Source organism: Columba livia, chromosome 28 (assembly GCF_036013475.1).
Source record: "Columba livia isolate bColLiv1 breed racing homer chromosome 28, bColLiv1.pat.W.v2, whole genome shotgun sequence".
NCBI classification, from domain to species: domain Eukaryota; kingdom Metazoa; phylum Chordata; class Aves; order Columbiformes; family Columbidae; genus Columba; species Columba livia.
In genome coordinates, this window is record NC_088629.1 from 739,144 (window position 1) to 762,240 (window position 23,097).

Here is a 23,097-nt window from a genome sequence, read left to right on the forward strand (position 1 = left end):
TTTGGGGTGAGTTAGCGGGGTTTTGGTTTATTGTGGGTGAGGAGAGGACGGGGTGTGCCCGGGGTGCGCCTAACGCCCAGCGAGACTAAAACCAATACTAAAATGACCTGTGTTGCGCAGAGAACAGTCGTGGAGTCAGTTCTGGTCGCTGAAATGGAGCATGGCGGGGGCTTTGCCCACCAGCTTCCGTCACCAAAGGGTCAATATTCACGAATTAAAATGCTCAATTCATGGGTTTTGCCCTTAAAACCGCCGGCGGGGCCCGGCGCGCGTACCGAACACCACTAAGTGCACTTGGGTTCTGAGCTCGGCGTCCATTCGGTGCTCGGGAGCCGGGGGGAGAACGTCCCAGTAAATACAACCGGGGTTTAAGAGTCGCTTGAAAAAACCAGTTTTACCATAAAGGAACCAAAACTGACCCGAAAAAACAGCAAAATTCAGCGTTTGGAGCCAAAAGACTCGGAGGAGTTTTCGGCCTCTGCCTGAAGTTCAATTGTTTGTTTGTTTTTCCTTTTGGATGTTTTATAAACCAGTTTGGTGAGCCCCGATTCACCCATAAGAGCAAAAACTCGTTGTTCCCCCCCAAAAATCCCCTCGGGAGGAGGAAAATCCCAGCAGCTCCGGGCCCTGGAGATTGTGGGGAGTCTGAGATCTGAGATGATTTGGAATCTGGGATCTGAAATTTGGGATTATCTGAAATTTGGGATCATTTTGACGCCAGCGGGGAACCTGCCACCACTATTCCCCATTTCCCCCTTTGAAGCGGTATTTTGCACAACGCTGTCAACGTTTTTAAACCTTAAAGCGAAACGAAGCGATTCCGGGCACAACGAACCGCAGAAATGGGTGAAATGAACCAAGCACCCCCACGTTTCAACAATTTTGGGATTTTTTTTTTAAACGGTTCAACGGGATATTTGGGGTGAAGCTGCCGGGGAACCACCCCCAGGCTGAAATAAAGGGGAATGATCGCCGCTGGAGGGGAAGACTCACCGTCTGGCGTTTGTGACCTGAAAGGAAAGCCCCGGCTGGATGGGAAAGCCTTAGGCCAGGCTTAGCTAAGCTCGGCTGTTTAATTCAAACCAACAAACCGTTGCGGGGGGTTTAGAACCCGCGGAGGAGCCGCTGCCCACGGGAATGGGGTTCAAGGGCCCCGCGCAGCCGCCGCCTCTCCGAGGTCCCCGGCACGCGGGGATCAGGGCAGAGGGCGGCTGGACCAAGCCTCAGCGCGCTGAGGATAAGGCTTCGGGCGGCTCTGCCGGCGCTAAGGGCTCTTGTCGCCTCCCCCGCCCGGCCTCGCGCCCGCGCCGCCAAGGGCGGTCGTTGCATAGTTGGTGCCTTCTGGACAGTCAACACTCAAAAGGAAATGAAACCCGAGGAGCGCGGTGAAGCTCTGGATGCGGGTGCGGAAGCGCCGGGGCCGTCGCGCCGCGCGGGGTCGGAGCCGCGTGGGAGCTGCGGTTATGGAAAAAAGGGGGAAAAAGAAGATTAAAAAGCCAAGATGTGTGCAAACATCGCGGTGCTGAAGTCAAACCTGCGCTGCACCGGGCGAGAGGGGCCGCGCCGACCCGCTCCCGCTGCGCTTTTCAAGGGTTTGCCTCGGCGTTTTCGCTCTTTTTTAGCCCTATTATCAAAAAAACAAAAGCTTTTGGATATTCCTCAGCCTAAAGGTCAGTTAAACGTGGCTCAGCAAAACAGAGCCGAGTTAATTCGAGGTAGTACAGGAGTAGCTCAAGTAGAAAAGAGTTATCGCGGGGGGTTTTACCTCCCAGACGCAACGTTTCCCTCTCTCGATGGTTATTGCTGGCTGGACACACTGACCTTGCGTTTTTTAGTCTCGGTTCTTACTAAGTCGGGTTCAAACAAAACGTTCTCGGGGGGTTTTTTTGCACAGTACGTCTGCAGGAAAAGAAACAACACGCCTGAAAAGCAGCCGAGCAGCGTCCCCACCCCAAGGAAGAACTGAAACGAGTGCTTGAAAAACAGAAGCGGAGCCGGGAAGGGCAGAGCCGCCCACCAAAACCCCTCCATCGCCTCCGGTTCCAACCGGGCCGCGCTCGGTACCGGCAAAAAGAAACAGAAGATAAAAACGGTGTTTAAAAAGCCCAAATCCTCTCCACCCAAGGAGTGTGGTGTCCAGACTGAGGGGCCGGGGCGTTTCGCTCCGTTCGGGCGCCGGAAGGACCCGTGGGTGCTGCTCCCTCCTCCGAACGCTTTGGTCTGCTTTAGTGGGTCGTTTGCAGGGTTTTTCCCCAGTTTCCACGCTGAGCGCCCCCGCTCGCCCCCTTTGTCCCCTCTCGTCCTCCGGCCCGCCAGCAAAATCCCCTTTGGCTTCTTCTCCGGCCAAAAACCCGCTCGCTCCTTCCGGGGAGAGGAGCGCGGAGGGGGCGTTACAAAAAATAACATGTGTATTTATATATTATTGCATTCCCCATTTTCCATGGGTCCAAGAGGGGGTGCTCAGAACCTGTGCACCAGAGCCTCGCGCTCCTTGCGTTTCAGCTCCTCTCTGTAACAGCAGGAGCAGAAATTGCCCGTTTCCGGGTGCCCGTAGAACCCGCAGTTCGGCTGCCTGCATTTGGTCTGCTGCACGCTGGGCAGGAGCCGGGCCGGGCTTCGTTCCGCCGCCCTGTGCTCGGGGGGGTCCCGGAGGCCGTTGCTGTGCGGGGGGAGGCAGGCGGAGCCGTCGCTCTCCGCCGCGCCGGGGGGACGAGCGGCCGTGTCCGTGGGGGAGAATCTCCCCGGGTGGGAAGGGCTGGTCTGGGGGGGATTCGCCCGCGTCTGGGCGCAATTTCGGGGTAAGGTGGCGTAGGGAGGGAGGTTGGCGCACGAGCCCCCCGCCACCTGGCGCCGGCCGTCCGGGTACGCGGGGGGGCGCGGCCCCTCGGCGAGCGCGGAGGGTCTGGGGAAGGTGAAAACACCCGAGTACCCCGAGGGAAAAGCCGCGATTTTAGCGCTCAGAGCCAAATCGGGCGTGTGGATGGTGTAGGCGGTGGGGGGCTGGGGGTACGCGGGGGCCAGCAGCAGCTCCTCGCCCCGGTGGGCGTCCGGCTCCGGCTTTTTGGCCGGGGCGGTGCTGCCCGCAGCCTTTTTCTCGGCTTCTTTTTGCTTCTGCTCGGCCAGGAAGCGTTCCTCGGCGTCCAGGAGGTACCGCTGGATCATCTCCTCCTGGTACTGGTGCCGGTGGCTGGTTTTGAGGTGGCCGGCGAAGATGAACTTGCGCTCGCCCTGCATGGCGGCGCGCAGGATGCTCAGGCTCAGCCGCACGTCGTTGCTGTATTTGTGGGGGTCCGAGGGCTTTTCGGGGGCCGCTTTCCCCGCGCAGGTCTTCTCCGCGGGAGCCGCCAAGTCTCCTTGGGACGACTCCTCTTTGCTGCCTTTCCTCGACTTCAAGGAGCCCTTTTTCTTCTTCTCCAAGGTGTCTCCGTGCCCGTTGCTCACGCCGCCCTTCAGAGTCTTGCCGTGCATCAAGCCGCCCATGTTCTTTTTCAATTTGCTTCCCAAAGTCTTGCCAAAGCTGCCCAGCTTGTTAGCGACCGAGTCCGCGCGTTTCTTGTCCTTCTCCTTCTCCTTCTCCTTCTCCTTGTCCCGGTCCTTCTTTGGCTTCTCGCGGTCCCTGCCGGCGCGGCCGCCGTTGCTGGCCGAGCTGCTGCACACCGACTCCTTGTCCGACTCGCCCGATTCCGCGGCCGAACGAGCGTCGTCGCCCGCCGAGGCCGTGGGAGACTCCGGCTGCGCCAGCGGCGCCTGGGCAGCGAGAAAACACAAACATCAGAGCGGGGAGTCGCTCAGATAAGGGTTTTGTGCGGAAGGTGACACAGATTTGCTCGGAGAACGGACGGGGCAGCACTGAACCGCGCTGCGGGACGCGACGGGGCAGCACTGAACCGCACTGCGGATGGGACGGGGCAGCACTGAACCGCACTGCGGGATGGGACGGGGCAGCACTGAACCGCACTGCGGATGGGACGGGGCAGCACTGAACTGCACTGCGGGACGGGACGGGGCAGCACTGAACCGCACTGCGGATGGGACGGGGCAGCACTGAACCGCACTGCGGACGGGACGGGGCAGCACTGAACCGCACTGCGGACGGGACGGGGCAGCACTGAACCGCACTGCGGACGGGACGGGGCAGCACTGAACCGCACTGCGGACGGGACGGGGCAGCACTGAACCGCACTGCGGACGGGACGGGGCAGCACTGAACCGCACTGCGGACGGGACGGGGCAGCACTGAACCGCACTGCGGACGGGACGGGGCAGCACTGAACCGCACTGCGGACGGGACGGGGCAGCACTGAACCGCACTGCGGATGGGACGGGGCAGCACTGAACCGCACTGCGGACGGGACGGGGCAGCACTGAACCGCACTGCGGACGGGACGGGGCAGCACTGAACCGCACTGCGGACGGGACGGGGCAGCACTGAACCGCACTGCGGATGGGACGGGGCAGCACTGAACCGCACTGCGGATGGGACGGGGCAGCACTGAACCGCACTGCGGGACGGGACGGGGCAGCACTGAACCGCACTGCGGATGGGACGGGACAGCACTGAACCGCACTGCGGATGGGACGGGGCAGCACTGAACCGCACTGCGGGACGGGACGGGGCAGCACTGAACCGCACTGCGGATGGGACGGGGCAGCACTGAACCGCACTGCGGATGGGACGGGGCAGCACTGAACCGCACTGCGGGACGGGACGGGGCAGCACTGAACCGCACTGCGGATGGGACGGGGCAGCACTGAACCGCACTGCGGATGGGACGGGGCAGCACTGAACCGCACTGCGGATGGGACGGGGCAGCACTGAACCGCACTGCGGGACGGGACGGGGCAGCACTGAACCGCACTGCGGATGGGACGGGGCAGCACTGAACCGCACTGCGGGATGGGACGGGGCAGCACTGAACCGCACTGCGGGACGGGACGGGGCAGCACTGAACCGCACTGCGGGACGGGGCAGCACTGAACCGCACTGCGGGACGGGACGGGGCAGCACTGAACCGCACTGCGGATGGGACGGGGCAGCACTGAACCGCACTGCGGGACAGGACGGGGCAGCACTGAACCGCACTGCGGGACGGGGCAGCACTGAACCGCACTGCGGGACGGGACGGGGCAGCACTGAACCGCACTGCGGATGGGACGGGGCAGCACTGAACCGCACTGCGGGACGGGACGGGGCAGCACTGAACCGCACTGCGGACGGGACGGGGCAGCACTGAACCGCACTGCGGACGGGACGGGGCAGCACTGAACCGCACTGCGGATGGGACGGGGCAGCACTGAACCGCACTGCGGATGGGACGGGGCAGCACTGAACCGCACTGCGGACGGGACGGGGCAGCACTGAACCGCACTGCGGACGGGACGGGGCAGCACTGAACCGCACTGCGGACGGGACGGGGCAGCACTGAACCGCACTGCGGATGGGACGGGGCAGCACTGAACCGCACTGCGGGACGGGACGGGGCAGCACTGAACCGCACTGCGGATGGGACGGGGCAGCACTGAACCGCACTGCGGGACGGGACGGGACAGCACTGAACCGCACTGCGGATGGGACGGGGCAGCACTGAACCGCACTGCGGGACGGGGCAGCACTGAACCGCACTGCGGATGGGACGGGGCAGCACTGAACCGCACTGCGGATGGGACGGGGCAGCACTGAACCGCACTGCGGGACGGGACGGGGCAGCACTGAACCGCACTGCGGATGGGACGGGGCAGCACTGAACCGCACTGCGGATGGGACGGGGCAGCACTGAACCGCACTGCGGATGGGACGGGGCAGCACTGAACCGCACTGCGGGACGGGATGGGGCAGCACTGAACCGCACTGCGGGACAGGACGGGGCAGCACTGAACCGCACTGCGGGACGGGGCAGCACTGAACCGCACTGCGGGACGGGACGGGGCAGCACTGAACCGCACTGCGGATGGGACGGGGCAGCACTGAACCGCACTGCGGGACGGGACGGGGCAGCACTGAACCGCACTGCGGACGGGACGGGGCAGCACTGAACCGCACTGCGGACGGGACGGGGCAGCACTGAACCGCACTGCGGGACGGGACGGGGCAGCACTGAACCGCACTGCGGATGGGACGGGGCAGCACTGAACCGCACTGCGGATGGGACGGGGCAGCACTGAACCGCACTGCGGACGGGACGGGGCAGCACTGAACCGCACTGCGGATGGGACGGGGCAGCACTGAACCGCACTGCGGACGGGACGGGGCAGCACTGAACCGCACTGCGGACGGGACGGGGCAGCACTGAACCGCACTGCGGATGGGACGGGGCAGCACTGAACCGCACTGCGGGACGGGACGGGGCAGCACTGAACCGCACTGCGGGACGGGACGGGGCAGCACTGAACCGCACTGCGGATGGGACGGGGCAGCACTGAACCGCACTGCGGGACGGGACGGGACAGCACTGAACCGCACTGCGGATGGGACGGGGCAGCACTGAACCGCACTGCGGGACGGGGCAGCACTGAACCGCACTGCGGATGGGACGGGGCAGCACTGAACCGCACTGCGGATGGGACGGGGCAGCACTGAACCGCACTGCGGGACGGGGCAGCACTGAACCGCACTGCGGATGGGACGGGGCAGCACTGAACCGCACTGCGGGACGGGGCAGCACTGAACCGCGCTGCGGATGGGACGGGGCAGCACTGAACCGCACTGCGGATGGGACGGGGCAGCACTGAACCGCACTGCGGGACGGGACGGGGCAGCACTGAACCGCACTGCGGATGGGACGGGGCAGCACTGAACCGCACTGCGGATGGGACGGGGCAGCACTGAACCGCACTGCGGATGGGACGGGGCAGCACTGAACCGCACTGCGGGACGGGACGGGGCAGCACTGAACTGCACTGCAGGACGCGGCCTCAGGGCTGGAAACGCCTCAGGCCGTAATTGTCTAAACTTGCTGAGATTTCAGGGGAAAAACTAAGAAATCATAGAATCATTAAGGTTGGAAAAGATCTTTAAGATCATCAAGTCCAACCGTAAAACAGATTCCCAAACCGTAAACCTGCTGCCAGTCCGCGCCATTCTGCTGCTTTAGTCTTTGCTGAGATACTAAAACAGTCAGGGAAAGACTTTTTGGGTTGGTTTGAAGATTGGGATTCTAAAGGGTAAAATCAACACATTAAAAACTCCTTTTTGAAAATGGAGTTGGCTTTGAAATATTTGAACTAAAAATGAGCAACTGTGTCATTTTACTAATAACTTGTGTTCCTTCCGTAGGAATTAATCAGGTGGCTTAGAGCGATTCTTGTTAAAAGAAAAGGGACAAAACCAACGAGGGAGCAAATAACGGTATAAGGGGGAGATACAGCCAGGTGAGGATTAAATAATTAAGGGAGGTTTAAATAATTAAAGGAGAAAGGAACACTCGTGGTCTCTTTACCTGCGTGTCACAAGGCAACGTGATCCACTTCACATTCATGTAGCTGTGCAGCAAGTGCAGCTTCGCCTCCAGCGACAGCGTCACGCTGCAATTGGAAACAGAACGGTTCCAGTCCAGCTCGAGTAACTGAGATTCTCTCCTCTGTATTTAGAATTATCTTTATATCAAAGCACATTTCAACACGACAGGTAAAATCGCACGGGGACGGCAGCGACACAAAGGGGACGTTTGCGTGGCTGTCCAAACCTCGTAATTCAAACGCCAATGAGTGAAGAAGGTTCCTGAATGCCAAAAAAACCGAGCTGGCTATGAATGAAAATGAACTCGACAAATAATCTTCCTCGTACTAACAAAAACGGGATGAGCTTCCACACGATTGTCCTCTCCACAGAAATGACTGCAGAGAAGATAACGGATGTTTTCTCAAACACTTCCACTTGTCAAAATAGAGGAAAAAAACATTATTTGTACTAAAACCCAGGGCCGGAGCCTTTTCTGCTGCTGCAGCCCCTCACAGTGACACGCTGGTAGGACCCGCCTTGAGTTTTAAGGCTTTAATACTAAGAGGAAACTTGCTGCTCCCAACCAAAGACAAGGCGTCTGCCCGCACCGTCCCCAGCGCCGGGACCCACACTCGGAGATATTGATGATATTTGAGTGAGGAATGGGAAAAACCCCCATTTTTGGTGAACACGGCGGGCGATGCGCCGTCGCTCCTTGTTTCTGAGCTACACCCAGTCTGGAGCCTCAGGATTTGGAGCAAACGCCTTTCTAACCTTGCGGGAACACAGCTCGTGAAACGCCCCGAGCCCCCAAAGTGTCTGGAAGTGGGGGAGTCAGGAGAGGACGAACCGAGAGCACAAGCTGTGGGTGCCCGAGCGCCGTTCCTGGGGTGGCACCCACCTGGCCAGCCTGACGTTGTCGCCGTCGTCCCTGCCCCAGTGCCAGTCCCTGCCGGGGTCCACGGCGAAGTGCACGGGCAGCAGCTTGTGCTCCGAGTCCGTCAGCGGGATCACGGCTGCGCGGGACACAAAACACGCTTTTAGCACCCAAACGCGGCGCGTTGGAGGGCGAGCAGCACCGTGTCTAATCGCAAACGGTGGGGAACAAGGGGAACCCCGAGTCCCTCTCCGCGGGGCTGCTCTCGATGTTCTACGGGTTTAAATCCTCCTGTAGCACCTGCCTTGCTCTTTGGCGGGTTCCTTCTGCTCCATGGACACCAGCGCAGAGAAGTGCGCCTGGTCGTAGGCCAGCACCAAGGGCGAGCGGTGGCATTTGTTGGCCGGGACTTCCAGGGGCAGATAAATCCCCCCGAAGGGAATGGGGGCGAAGGCTGGAACGAGAGCAGGGCGGTGCGTTAGGTTTTGTTAACAGGTTAAAGACTCAAGAGCTGTCGATACCGAAACTGCTCCAGAACGAGCCGTTTGCTTCATTTGAGGTTTCACCTGCAATTATCTGTCAGCTCGAGAGACACTAAACAAACCAACCCACAACCCAAAATAGACACGTATTTGAGAGCAGGAGGAACGCGGCTGCAAAATGAACCTGCTTTTTCTATAAAAACCCTTCTCTTTACTCCCCCACAAGACAACTCCACGTTCGCACGCAGAACGACAGTAACTGATGAATGGTTTCTGACGGGAAATTAAGTCTGCGGGCGGAAAACACGACACAGGAGCGGAACCTCCCAGCTCTGCACACACTGCGGGGGCAGGGGGGTAAAAAAAACCAACAAAACGCACGGACGCTCTTAGAAACAGCAAAAAGTTCAGAGCGCGACACTGAGCTGCGTCCCGCCCCCCCGCGCGCAGCTCTGCAATTAACGACCCGGCTTAATTGAGCACAAAAGCTGCGTGAAAGCAGATTGCCACCTTCTCCCCCCGAGTCGCGCAGCATCGTGTCGGCCACCACCACGATGGGTCTCTTGAGCACGTGGGCGAGGACGAAGACGTGGAACTCCTCCAGGCTCTCGTACACCGGCTCTTCCGAGCTCTCCACGCTGCGCGAAGACAGACACACATTTACACCCCTTGCGTATTTAACTGTTGATTTTAATACGGGAAAAAGGATTTAGAGACAGCTGTGGAGAGGTGGGTCATGGGAACGGTTTGGTCTTGGATCTGATTTAGGATTTGAAGGTGAAGATCCAAGAGATAAAATGTCCTAAGGCAAGGTTTGTAACCAGGAAACCGGCACTTCTGGGAGCGTTTTATCTAAAGAGCCTCAAAAATAGCATTTAGTCGGGATGTCTGCGGCGATAAAGCGCCTGCAAAACACAGCGAGCGCTGCGGAAACCCCAGCTTTGGCTTAGGACCCTCATCTCGGAGCTGCGCGCCGAGGGAAGGTACTGGCCGTGGTTTGTGTCTCGTTACCGGTATCTGGTAGGTGCTCCCCTGCACGTACCCGGCGCAGGCGCTGCCGTTGGGGCCGTAGTGCACGCGGGGCTCGCTGGACGCCAGCTTGATCAGCTCGTTCCACTCCTTCTGCCACTCGTCCTCCGTGTAAACCAGCCCAGACTGCGAAAACACAGCAGATCAGCCCAAACCCGACTGCAAAACACACCAGATCAGCCCAAACCCGACTGCAAAACACAGCAGATCAGCCCAAACCCCGACTGCAAAACACAGCAGATCAGCCCAAACCCGACTGCAAAACACAGCAGATCAGCCCAAACCCGACTGCAAAACACACCAGATCAGCCCAAACCCCGACTGCAAAACACACCAGATCAGCCCAAACCCGACTGCAAAACCAGCAGATCAGCCCAAACCCGACTGCAAAACACACCAGATCAGCCCAAACCCGACTGCAAAACCAGCAGATCAGCCCAAACCCCGACTGCAAAACCAGCAGATCAGCCCAAATCCGGAGCTGAAAAGTGGCAGGAGCTGCATTTATTGAAGGAAGGGAAGAAATATCTTAAAAAAGCCAACGGATTGTGCACAACTGGCCCAGTGGAGCCTGCTGGATTGTGGCGCCAAGCTGGGGGCTGAGGGGAAGGGCAGCGGCCTCCCCCTCCTCCTGCTCCATCCAAACAGCACCCAAAATCCTCAGAAAGAGAGAAAGAAAAGCCTTCCGAAGCGACCGACGGCGGGAGGGGATTAACCAACGTCTCTGCTCCTGGTTTCTCCTCGCTGATCTAAAGCCCGTGAAGCAAAAGCACCGCAGAACATCGCAACCCGGAGCGGTTGTGAAACTCCCGCAACACCCGTCCCCTGGGCTGCGTCCTCCAGCCGCTCCCCAAGGACGAGCCGCGCACCCTGCGCTCCCGCAGCACCCGCAGCGCCGCCCAAATCCCGCTGTTGGCGCCCGGCACCGCCAGCGGTTCCTCCCCCCGCAGCATTTTCCATCCTTTTCAAGACCTGCAGCTCAGGTACTTCGCTGACGGCCAATTCCGCAGCCGGCGGTTTAAAGAGACGCGTAAACCACGCTTTTAAGAGCAACAAAACCCCCGATTATTCATTAACTACTCTGCTTCAAACAGGGAAATACACATTTTTTTGCAAACCGTCGGGACAGGAAAACCTCTGTGCCCCTCGGCAAACAGAGGAAGCCGAGAGCGAACGGAGAAACACGAGTTCACCCTGTTCGCAAAACCCAGAAACTGCCCCTCCAAACGCCAGCCCGGCCCGCGGGGGTCGCGGCTTCGAAAAGCCCTGAACGTGCTGAGATTCTGGAGTCTGCTCCACGCCTGCCATCGATCTTCATCGCCAAAGCCCCAGCGTCGCTTTTCTCTTTAAAGAGAAGGCCCAGTTTGGCCGTCACATCCCGCTGGATCTTAACGCACAAAGGTGACGTTTGTTTTCCATCAACACGGACACAAAACTGTTTGAAAAGAAGAATTTTCCTCCCTCGCAATAGAGAATTGTGCCAGGGATTCAGACGGAAGGACACGTCCCACGGCCAGGCAGGGAGCTGCCCCAAAGCCAGCACGTTCTCCCGCCAGACGCGCCTCCCGGCCGCGGGGTTTAGAGACGCTGCCCCGGCGCTGGGGCGGCTCCTACCTCCTTGTTCTGCTGCGTCTGCTGCCAGCGCCAGCGGCGCTTCAGGGCCTCCCGCTCGGCGCCTTTGTCCATCAGCGTGTGCAGGGACTTGCGCAGCATGAGGTCTCGGTCGTGGAACCCCCACATACCTGCAGCGGAAAGCAAGAGCAGCAGAGGGTGAGGAGCAGCCGGCGGCGCCCCGGCCACCTCCAGAACCAGGGGACGCGGGGAACAGGCAGGAAAAGCACCATTTCTCAATTTAAACACCAAGATGTGGGGTATAAAACCCGTGTTTTCCACCCGCGGGGAGTTTTCGGGCAGCTCAGCGGAGGTGCTGCCGCCTCTAATGCATCTCACAGACGCAGCAAAGTATTTGTTGGCCAAAATCCCACCGGCATCTGATGGGAAAACGAGCCGGGGTTAAACGAGCCGGCGGCTTCGCCACGTCCGCAACACGAGCTGCGACGGAAACGCACAAACCGCCTGGTTTTAGAGCCTGGAAACCTCCGAAAACTTACTACGATGGATTCAAACCTGCGTCCTGAAACTTCGCCGTGCCAGAGGAGGGAAGGGCCGGCTCGCTGTTTCACGTTGCCTCCAGAAACACAGGGAAAGTTGCCAAATAGATGGGAAAAGGTATTTTTGAAGGATGTAAGCTGTTGGCAGCGCTTCCTTCAACCCGTTCCTCTCCCGTGGAGCCGCAGCATCGCAAACGGGTGGGAAATGGTGCGGAATGGGTGGGAAATGGTGCGGAATGGGTGGGAAACGGTGCGGAATGGGTGGGAAACGGTGGGTTCCGCACCCAGACCACGGGAGGCGGCCGCGGCGCGGTGCGCGGCGCCCAGGGCCGAGGCGCAGGAGGTGGTTCTTGGTGACTGAGGCGCTTACCCAGGGAGGCGGCGTGGAGCAGGCAGTTCCCATCGCCCGTGGTGGCCAGCGGGAGAAGCCTCTGGCAACTGGGATCCACGTTCGCCCACCAGTTCAGACGACCTGGGGGAACAACTGGAGTGAACACGGAGCCTGAGGACGCGGCTCCAGAAACACCGTGGAGCGTGGAAAGTGGCTTAATTTGCAGGGGGACACCCGACGAGACGAGCGGGTACAGACACCCCGTGGCTGGAAGGAGGATGCTAATAAGATGATAATAAAGCAAAACCAAAAGGGAGATGGGGGCTGCGACACTTTGCGAGGATGCAAGGAAGCGGCCAGCCTGAAATTAAGGTCACACAAACTTTGAATTCATTAGGAGCCAGCCCAGAACTCTCCTCTCACCCATTTCTGCCCCCATCCTACTTATTTAAAACCCCCAAAGCCCTGAGGCTGAAAACAGCCCCTGCAGTGCCCGGCACAAACGGTGCCCAGGGTCACAAACGGTGCCCAGGGTCACAAACGGTGCCCAGCGGCACAAACGGTGCCCAGCGACTTTTCCAGCCAACAGCTGCTGTTCTCCTTTCCTCTTACAACCACACCGCTCCTATTTCCAGCGCCTCCCGCCAGTCCTTTCCTTCCTGGTTTAGGTACAACCCTCAGGACCTTTAGCCGACCCCAGCACTGAAAACGCAAACGGACGGTGCTCGGCACTACTTAAAAATAGCAGCTTTTTGGTAATATGAGGCACTTGTGGTAACTCAAGTGGAGAGCGGCTAAAAATAGAAGGTCGGAAGGAATAACGCCCACGCCGCAGCGCAGCGGGGCGCGCCGGGGGCTCAGCGCTCATCGAGGGGGCGACGCCGCGCTGGGTCGGGACTTTGGACGCCCAGCCCGCCCTGCTGCTCCTCGCACACCGGGCGCTGCCTCCCCCTCGGCCGCCGCCTGTTTGCCGCCTGTTTGCCGCCTGTTTTCCGGCTGGTAGACGCTTCTGGGGCTTCCAAGAATCACAGTTTAAATCGCTCTTGCAGCAAAGAATCGGCCTTTTCCCAGGATTTGTAATGAACTCGCTCCTGAGGACGGACCCCGGCGCTCAGACACGGGGTTTCTGGAAATTGCTCGCACAGCCTCAGCAACAGCAGCTGGAAAGGGGCTAAATGTGGGAAAAGTTGTGTTTTTGAGCACAGATGAACACAGGAAAAGCCCAAAACGCGGCGCTAAGGGCAGCGCCAGGCGGGCGAGTTCCCGGCGGGGAGAAGGAACCCGCGGGAGCTGAACAGCGTCCCCTGGGCACCCGGGGACAATGGGCCCGCTGGCAAAAGCCGCCTGTTGTCACCAACACAGCTCCTGGCACGGCCCGGCCGCAGCACGAGCCAGGTGGCCCGGGGCCAGCAGAGCAAACCCAGCAGCAAAACAGCTCCTGACAAACACATAGCGCTTCTCTAGGGGGTTTTTAACCCATTTCCATGTCATTCCTGGAGAATTCGCTGCTCTTTCTGACGGGCGGGAGGTGTTTGCGTCTCCGGTCGGCGTTGGGGAGGGTTCGTGACGTTCGGGGCGCGATTCGGAGGGGACACACCTCGGGCAGGCATTTCTGTTTCTATTTGCGGCGCCGAGTCACTCGCGCGGCTTCCCGGTTACGCAAGAGGAGCCGTCCCGAAGCCACCCGCGGTCCCCAAGGCCTCCTCCCAGCGCTCCAAAGGCCCAGGGGCCCTCCAGACGCGCTCAGAACGACGAGGTTCTCTGCGTGTGGTTCTCAGGAGCGAGCTCTAGGAGGAAGATAACGGGATTTAAGAGCATGAGGGATCTTCTCTTGGTCCAGGGACCAGGTCGGTGACGTCCACCGGCACCACAGCTCCTACTGGTCCCAGTTTTGCCGCACAGCTGGTTTTGCTAGAGAAACCAGTGGAGATCAGGAACCTGCACCCAAAGGTGGATGTTTGGTAAAAATCCCGTCGTTTCCTTCCAACAGGAGCCGTGTCCGTGGGTCGGGGCAGCTGGAGGGAGCAGACGGAGCCCCGGCCCGGCCCACAGACCAGGGCTGACTCACGGAGAAGCGAAGGCTCCCCTAAGGCTACCGGCGCTGTCATTAGGCGGCCGCACTCGCTGCGTGACGAAGGGACAACGTGACAGATCCAGCACCCGCCTCCGCAGACCCCGGGAAGAGCGGCATCCCCGCCAAAGAGAGCTCGTTCGCGTCTCTAGAATGAGATCATTCACCTGGAGCCTCCTTATCCAGTCTGGAGCCCATCTCTGGCGAAAAGCAACACCTGCAGAAAACGGTTTTATTCCTGGCAGCAACAAGAGCTTGTTCGAGGGCGGTTACAGACTGGTAGCTGCTTTCTCACGTTTTGGGAAGGGTGGGACTCCAATGGACGCTGCGAGCGCTCCGCAAGCCGGCCGGCGGGAACCGGCGCGGCCTGCGACTCACGGGTGAAAACATGGCGGGTGGGTCGCCAGGCGGGCCGGGCAGAGCGGGGACGTGTCCGCACGCGTCTCTGCTGGCGCACGGGCCGAGAGCCGCTCACAATGCGGGTGACACATCGCCAAGGCACCCGTCGCCGCGACCGCCCGCCCCAGCCGCGGGACCGGCTCCCGACGACCAGCAACCCGCCGCTGCCCCGGCACGAAGCCAGGACGCCCGTGTCCTAACTCAGCAGTTTTTAATAGTCCACCTATAAATATTCATCAAATATTAGTTGCAAGCACGAAGCGGGAGGTTTGTTGCCAATACTGTTGAAGGCGCCGTGGCCCTGAGGAGAACGCTTGACCTCAGCCACCAAACCCGGGGGCTTCTTCCACTTCTTCCCCGTTTCTATTCATGCACAATGAGAAAAAACACTCTGCACCTCCAAAACCACGGGGCCAGGCTGACCCCACCGAGGCTGGTGGCAAAGAACGCTTAAGTGCAGCAAGGGCCAACGCTTCAGCTCCAGCAAGACCCCTCCATCCGACTCCGGGCGCACCAGGAGCTCCCGAGAGGGTGTCGTTACATTACAGCGCTCTAAAGCGCCTGCTCTGCCACCGCGGCGTGCAGGAGGATATCCCAACGTTTATTGGACTATAAAATATTTGCTTAATCCCCTAAGGACAGCACACACTGAATTAATAACGGGAGCCACCGCCGATCACAGCGCGGCGCGCAAAATCCTACTTCAAATTACGCTTGGAATATTTTACATATCCAGTACAGCCTTTAATAAACACCCATTGATCGCAAACCCACACGTGTAGTGCAGATACACTTAAGTCTTCAACAGGCATGTTTAAAAAGCTCAGTCACTTAATGCTAACGCTGTTGTGTGCCGGGCAGCGCCCCCAGCACGCCGGTGAGACAGCACGGCCGCCCCTCGGCCCCTCGGCCAGAATTTGGGCTGAAACACAGCAATTCGATACCCCAGGTGCGGATCAGGGCGTTTTATCGCCCCCTCGTCCCGAATCTGGGCGGAATCGCAGCAATTCGATACCGCAGGTGCGGATCGGGGCGTTTTATCTGGCGAGGCGCGGCGGCTTCGCCACGGCCCAACGGCAACACCGCGGTAACGCGATCGCTCGGATCGAGTGCTCGTTCCAAACCATCAGACAAGCGCTCAGCTCCAGAACCTATTTATTACGGGGACACTTGAGCATGAGAGAGCGAAAATTTGACGTTAATATACGTTATTCCTGAATAAATGGTTTTCTAGGTATGCGCATCCATGACAGAAGCAAAGGAGGGGTGACATCCTGCCTGCTGTCCCTCTGTCCCCAACCATAAGCTCTCCCAGGAACATGTATTGTTTTCTCTCCCACTAAGTCTTACTTACAGATCACTTAGCAACTATTGAGGAGGAAAACAGCGCGTTGGAAAACAATCCACCTGCTCTCGGGAGGTGGTTCCTCCCCAGGCAAACAAAGCCAGCCGACGAGCTTTCCCGCGGGGAACCAGCTCAGAAACTGCATCATCGACCTGAAGCGTTTGTAATAGCTTCTAATATTTGTCATTGGCGATGAGCTACTGGTTGTGTTACGCAGGAATCGCTTCTTCCCCTTCCCTGACGGGACACAAGAAGCTCAGGGGGTGAGATAATGCAACTTAACTTTCGGCGTGTCACCGGCAGCAGCACGAGCGATGACAACAGCCGCAGCTTCACGGAATCATGGAGGGGTTTGGGTTGGAAGGGACCTTAAAGATCGTGTCGTCCAGCTGGGCACTGGGGAGAACAAACCACGGGGCCTGGGGGCGGTTTGGGCCACCAGCTCAGGGTCAACATGGCACCAGAATCACCTCAGGGCTCAACATGGCGGCCCCAGGGGTGGTGGGATCACCTCAGCACACAAAACGGTGGTGCTGGGGCACTAAAATCACCTCAAAACACAAAATGGTGGCCCCAGGGGGACCAAGATCACCTCAGGGCTCAAAATGGCGCCAGAATCACCTCAGGGTCAAAATGGCACCAAAGTCACCTCAGGGCTCAACATGGCGGCCCCAGGGGTGTTGGGATCACCTCATGACAAGAGCTTGAGGAGCTGGAGCGAGTTCAGAGAAGGGAGCAGAGCTGGGGAAGGGGCTGGAGAAGGAGGTTTAGATCGGAAATTAAGAACAATTTATTCCCCAAAGGGCTGTGGGTGTTGAACAGGCTGCCCAGGGCAGTGCTGGAGTCGCCAGCCCTGGAGGGGCTGAAATACACAGAGACGAGGTTCTCAGGGCCATGTTTAGTGCCAGGGTGGGTTCTGGTTGGACTCCATGATCCTGAAGGGCTTTTCCAAACAAAACGATTCTACGATTCCAGCAGACCCGTGTCCTCACCGCACCCTGGCTCCTCCGCGGCGCCATTCCCGCCAGCGCCGCCACCAAACGCGCCAACGGAAACTCACCAGCCTGCTCGAGCGCCACCAGCATGGACTGCTCGATGAGGTCCCGCTCGATGAAGCTGCGGAACTCCTCGCTGTAGACGGTGAGGTCGGGCAGCTGGAAGGTGCAGACGGGCATCTCCAGCAGGTGCTCGCTGCCGCCGTTGCTGGAGACGTGCGAGCGGGCCAGCGACACGATGGCGGAGCTGGCGTGGGAGATGCCGCGCGACAGGCGCTTTTCTGAGAAACAACCGAGACGACAAAAGAAACCTGAGTACGTGCAGAAGGGATACACGTATTTCTAATTATTAGACTGTATTTCATAGAACTATTGGACTCCTGGTTTAGGAGGCAGCAACCTCTAAAGATCAACCAACCCCGTAACCATAGGGTCTCAGCTTAAGCAGACCCCGTAACCATAGGATCCCAGTTTAAGCAGCCCCTGTAACCATAAGATCCCAGTTTAAGCAGCCCCTGTAACCATAGGATCCCAGTTTAAGCAGACCCTGTAACCATAGGATCCCAGTTTAAGCAGACCCTGTAACCATAGGATCCCAGTTTAAGCAGCCCCTGTAACCATAGGATCCCAGTTTAAGCAGCCCCTGTAACCATAGGATCCCAGTTTAAGCAGACCCTGTAACCATAGGATCCCAGTTTAAGCAGACCCCGTAACCATAGGATCCCAGTTTAAGCAGCTCCTGTAACCGTAGGATATTTGCACTTGGCAATCCTTCCCTATCCTTAAAATTGCCGCGGATTTACAACATATTCTTTTAAAAAAGGTAACTGAGAAACACACAAACGTCGCTCAGCATCGCTCCAAAGACAGCTTGAGTTAGAATAGGTGTGGAATATGTTAACGGGTGTCGAGAGTTGTCATGAACATGTAACGTTTCTGTCAATATAAGCCATGTGTGACCAACTGGTTGCTGGCCGAGCTACAGAGGGACACCCCAGCGCTGATTAAAAACCGCAAAACCTTAAAACCTGTTTTTAAGAGCCCGTTACTTCGCTGATTTTACAGCGCCAGCGCCCTTCGCAGGAGCCACTATTAAACCGCCGCCTCCGGTGTTTCTTTTGGGTTGCGAGCGGCCGGATCGCTGCGGCGCGCCAATGTTTCAGGCAGCAGAACGGTTCAACGGATGCTCCCGTTTTGGTGGTTTGGCTGCAGAGATGGGCACGCACCCTGCACGGCGTCATCCTGGCGCTGCAGCGGCGGCCGCGCCGCGCTCGGCGCCTCCTGCTCGGGCGCCCTGCAGGCGCGGGGCTCGCCGGGGCGCGGGGGCCGCCCCCCCGGGCCCTGCCGCAGCTGCTCGAAGTCGCTCAGCGCCGCGCTCAGGTCCCAGTTCTTGCCTGGATGGGAGAAGAAGGGAGAAGAGACGGAGGGTTTGAAGGGAAAACCCGCGTCGGGCCCCCCCATCGCCTAAACGTTTATTACCAAAGAGGACGTTTGAGATCCCGACTCGGAACAAAGAACCGAAAGCACAAACCGCGCGGACTCGCCGCGGTAAAAATTAACTCAAAGTTATAAAAAAAATAGTAAAAATTAAAGGGTGAAGCCGTGAACGCGGCAAAACTGCAGGATTTCCAAAAAGGGAAGAGTCGCAAATCGACACTGCGAGCGCCGGGTGGAGGAAACTGCCCAAACATATAGATTTTAGCATCAATTTTGGTTGAATTCAAGAGCATCCCAAGCAGATCCTGCAGGAGCAGCAACAAAACCAGCCGGAATTATAGAAGCAAAAGGGATGATAAGGTCCCCTTAAAGCAACCGACGCTGTGGAGCAGCCGCCTCCGCGCCGGCGCGAACGGCGCTTTGTGGGGATGCTCTGGTGGGAACATCGATGAACCAGCAATTCCTATCGACCAAGCAGCTATTTCCATTTCTATTTCTATTTCTGCATAATCAAAATGTCTATTGCCGTAATCAAACTTTCTACCGGCGTAATCAAACCGCCTCCACGAGCGGGATGATAGATCCCACTAAAAGCCCGGTTTTGCCTACAGAATGACCCCTATATCGCTCTCAAAACGCAGGCAGCCTTTGCTCCTTTTCCAAGGCAGCGCTGCCAGCGGTGAGAACTAAATGAGAATGATCCTGAATGTTTGTGCTCCGGGTTCATTAAACCTCCTCCAAATCCAGGGAGGAGCAGCCGCGGCAGGATCCTCCAGGGCGGGTTTGATGTCGCCCCGTGGCTGCGCGGCCCGTCCTGCGGCTCCGGTACCTTCCAGCAGGTCCCTGGCCAGGCCCGGCTCGGCCCCCGTGGAGCGCACGAAGTCGGACAGCACGATGTCCATGGCTCGCGGGTCCTCCCGGCGTCAGCCTGGGGACGAAACACGGAGAAACGGTTAAAAACACAGATATAAAACAACTAAGCACCGGGGAACATCAAACAGTAGTTGAGTCCGTGGCCCCGAGGGGAGAGAATCAACGTACCCCCTAAAATTCATTGTGCTTTGGGGTTGTTGTTTAGCTCATCGATAACTGGGGTGAGAAATTAAGAAAACAGCAACTTTGCTGCAGAAACCGCCCGTGCAGGTGAGTCTGAATGTGAAGTGTTAGGGTTCGGAAAGGTGTGCGTGCTCCAAAAATGCCGACCGTCCGCATTCCTGGGACGCGCCGAGCGGGAGCCAGGGCCGCGGGGACCGACGCGACGCACACGCGCGGCCACGGGCTCACGCCAGCGAGGCCACCAGCGCCCCGACGCCGAGCCGAGCCTCACCGCGACGGCACGGGGGAAGGACTCGGGTTCTGTGCAGGAAGGAGACGGATTCAGTTATATTGGGGGAAACCATGGAAATAAGAGCGGGTGCATTTGCAGCGGCAAAGAGACCGGGAATGTCTTGAATATTCACCCGCAAAAGAGCGTGAGAAGCAAACCTAATAAATGATAAACTCGTTATTATTACATTGATATGTATTACATTATTACAAATGTTCCATATAATACTATATATATACGCTATACTATATGGCGTTTTCCCAGCAGGACGTTGCGTGGTCACTTGGGCTTTGCGAAGCTGCGCCCGTGGGCAGCAGAACCCTCACTTATTGAAGCAAAAACCCTCCTGAAAATGGATAATTGGCAGATTTCACGTGTAACGCGCAAGATGCCGGAGCCGGCCCCGCGCTAATTAACGAGGCTAATCAGAACAAAGCCGCCGCGCTGAACCTGCCCTGACCTAATACTCGCATGGCAGGCGCTAAGCCGCGAGCAGGTGCCGGGACGGGGCTCATAGGATAAAGAACAGAATGTAAAATAATCAGACTGCAATCCCACCCCCGGGTCACCGTGAGCGCGCGGGAACGGAGCCGCAAAACCGCCCAAGATCGCCCAAAAGCTGGAAAAGTCGCGGCGGGTTCGTTAAATGCGGAGCCGCGCTGGTGTTGGCATCGTTCCTGTTCACCGGCTCCGCTTTGGGGGGAGATTCACGCTTTTCTGGATCAATGAGAAACCCCCAATCGCTGCTTCGAAATGATCCTGCGGGCAAACAGCAGCACAAACCCCGGCGGGGATTATGGTAACAAAAGAAGCAGCTTTTGACTCCCCATAATTATATTAAGTATATAACGATCTGAACGGGGCTCCGTCCCGTCCCGGGCGCTGCGAGGCACATCTCACACAAACACGGTTTCCTCAGCGCAAAGAAACTCCGTTTCAGACAAAAAACCCTAAAACAAAGAATCAAAGCACTAGGAAGCCCCCAGTCCTGATCGCCACGAGCACCTGCTGCACGACTGGGTTTAGAACCCGGTTTAAAATCCCTGTTGGCGGCGGGGACTTGCACGTTTCACGCCTCCGGTCACCAGCGTCCCCACGTTCCCCTTCCAGACGCATCGAACGGAGAAGCTCAAGGAGCGAAACACCCCGTTTCTCCCCCAAAACGACTTGGTTTCCTGGCGGCGCTGGGTGACGAGGCGCGATCCGCACACACGTCGGGGGGCCCGCGGGGGTTTTTATTGTCATTTTAAACACTGCGAAGAGAAGAAGCGCCAAACAAAACCACCCGCGGTGCTTCGGGCCCCGAGCGGCGTCCGGAGCGCCCGCGCTCCCCACGTGGGGACGTGCGGAACGGGAGCGAACGCAACGCGGAGCGCGATCGGGAGCGTCTGCCCTCCGAGGCTGGAACCGCGGGGCGGCGAGAAGAAACGGGACGTTTCCAGCGACGCGACGCAGAATTCCGGCAAGTTTGGCTTTTCCGACAATAACGTCTTTATTGGGTCTGCGACTCCAAGGTGAAAACAACCCCGCGAGCGGATCGCCGCCAGCGCGGGGCGGTTACCGGGGGGTGTTCTTGGCCCGTCTGCAGAGGGTGAGCGTGCTGGGGCGCGGAACTGGCGCCGCGCGGGTCCCGTTACCGCGGTGCCGGCGGCGGATGCTGGAGCCGTGAGTCACCGGCTGCCTCCGCGCCCACGGGGAAAGCGCCGGGACCCACGCGGGGAAACCTGTCACCTCGGCGCCGAGAAACCCCTTTTCCTCCCGAAGAACGCGGGTTAAACTCCCGGGGTTGTTTTCCAGCTCGGGTCACGAGCGCGGCCCAAGCCCCGGGGGTCTTGGCGTGAAACGGGCACCAAATAAAAGGCGAAACCCCCGGCACGATGGAGCGTTTTGGGGGGAAAGTAACCGGAGTCTTTTGGGGGGGAAAGTGACCGGATCCCGGTTATTTGGCCCCAAATCGGCACAGGCGAGAACGTCTGAACACTTGAGCAGCCCCGCCCCGTCCGTGCCCGTTCCCAAGCCCGGCTGAGTTGCCGCTCGGCTCACCCGCGCTCAGAGCCGGGCTCACCCTCCCCTCCCCGCGGATTTAGTCGAGCCTAAATTGTTAAGCTGGGCTCGGCGCCACGCGAAGCCGCCGCGGCTCCGGTTCGGCGGCAGAAGGGCCGGTCCGGGCTGGGACCAGCGGAGCGGCCGCCGCCCGCCGGGAACCCCCGGCCCGCGGGCTGGGGCGGCTGCAGCGGGACCCCCGGCCCCCGAACCCCGGACCCGGCAGCGCCGCGACCCCCGCGGGACCCGAGGCCGCCGCCGCCTCCACCTCAGGCCCCGGTCCCGCCGGAAAACTTTCCCGCTGGCGCCGGCGGGCGCGGGCGGGCGGTGCCGTACCTGTGCGCGGCTCCATGGCGCTGCGGCCCCGGCCGAGGCTCCCGGAGCGGCGGGACGGGCGGACGGGGGGTGCGGGGGAACCGCGGAGCCGCCGCCGCCCGGAACGTTGCGCCGCCCCCGTTCCCGCCCGGAACGCTTTGGCGGGCGCACGCGGCCGCCCCGCCCCGCCCCGCCGGGCTCAGCCAATGGCAGCGCAGGGGCGGCCCCGCCCCGTTCCCCGGCGGCGGAACGGCGCATGTGCGAATGGGTGGGGGGGCGGGGGCGGGGGAGGAGGAGGAGAGCGCCCCCGCGCGGCCGGGCGGTGGCGGCACAAAGGGCGCGAACCCGCGGGGCTCTGAACGTCCCGAGTGGGGCGTGTTTATCAGTATATAAAGAGTGAGTGTCAGGACATGGAGCCATCGGTGACACCCAGGGACAGGACAAGGGGCAGTGGGTGCAAACTGCAACACAGGAGGTTCCGCTGGAAGATGAGAAGCAACTTGTTGGGGTGAGGGTGGCAGAGCCTGGCCCAGGCTGCCCAGGGGGTTGTGGAGTCTCCTTCTGTGCAGACATTCCAACCCGCCTGGACACCTTCCTGTGTCACCTCATCTGGGTGTTCCTGCTCCGGGGCGCTGCGCTGGGTGAGCGCGGGGACGCCCGTGGTGCCGCCGTGCCGGGCCGGGCTGGTGGATCCCACGGGGCCGGCCGGGGGTTTGTCCTCCCGGTCCTTCCGCACAACCGCGTTTCGCTCGGAGCGGCGGGGACAGGTCTGGGGGCGCCGGGCCCGTCACGCGCGGCGTTCAGCTGACCCGGGCGCTGAATCGCGGCCTTTGTTCCCCGCCCGCGGGCCCGCGGTGTTTACATCTCGCACAAAAGGATTGTTTATCGTGGCGGGGG

The 23,097-nt window shown here is 59.6% G+C and overlaps 1 protein-coding gene across 1 annotated transcript; it reads right to left on the reverse strand.

The window, feature by feature from the left end:
- Positions 1-22,379, reverse strand: OTUD7B (OTU deubiquitinase 7B). The gene is made up of 12 exons (XM_065042860.1): positions 22,222-22,379; positions 19,345-19,443; positions 18,305-18,472; positions 17,144-17,359; positions 12,308-12,409; positions 11,441-11,568; positions 9,840-9,952; positions 9,308-9,435; positions 8,620-8,769; positions 8,340-8,454; positions 7,437-7,521; positions 1-3,747 (listed from the first exon to the last, which is right to left on the reverse strand). Exons 2-12 carry the CDS (start codon positions 19,415-19,417, stop codon positions 2,461-2,463), a joined length of 2,565 nt encoding a protein of 854 aa, XP_064898932.1. The 5' UTR covers positions 19,418-19,443; positions 22,222-22,379; the 3' UTR covers positions 1-2,460.
- Between the last annotated feature and the right edge of the window lie 718 nt (positions 22,380-23,097).

Excerpts from the sequence above, each read along its gene's own strand:
- OTUD7B (XM_065042860.1), bottom strand. The coding sequence starts at position 19,417 with ATGGACATCGTGCTGTCCGACTTCGTGCGCTCCACGGGGGCCGAGCCG. Across the intron at positions 18,473-19,344 it reads GGCCAGGGACCTGCTGGAAG|GCAAGAACTGGGACCTGAGC; the intron begins GTACCGGAGCCG and ends TCTCCCATCCAG. Across the intron at positions 7,522-8,339 it reads GACAACGTCAGGCTGGCCAG|CGTGACGCTGTCGCTGGAGG; the intron begins GTGGGTGCCACC and ends TTCCAATTGCAG.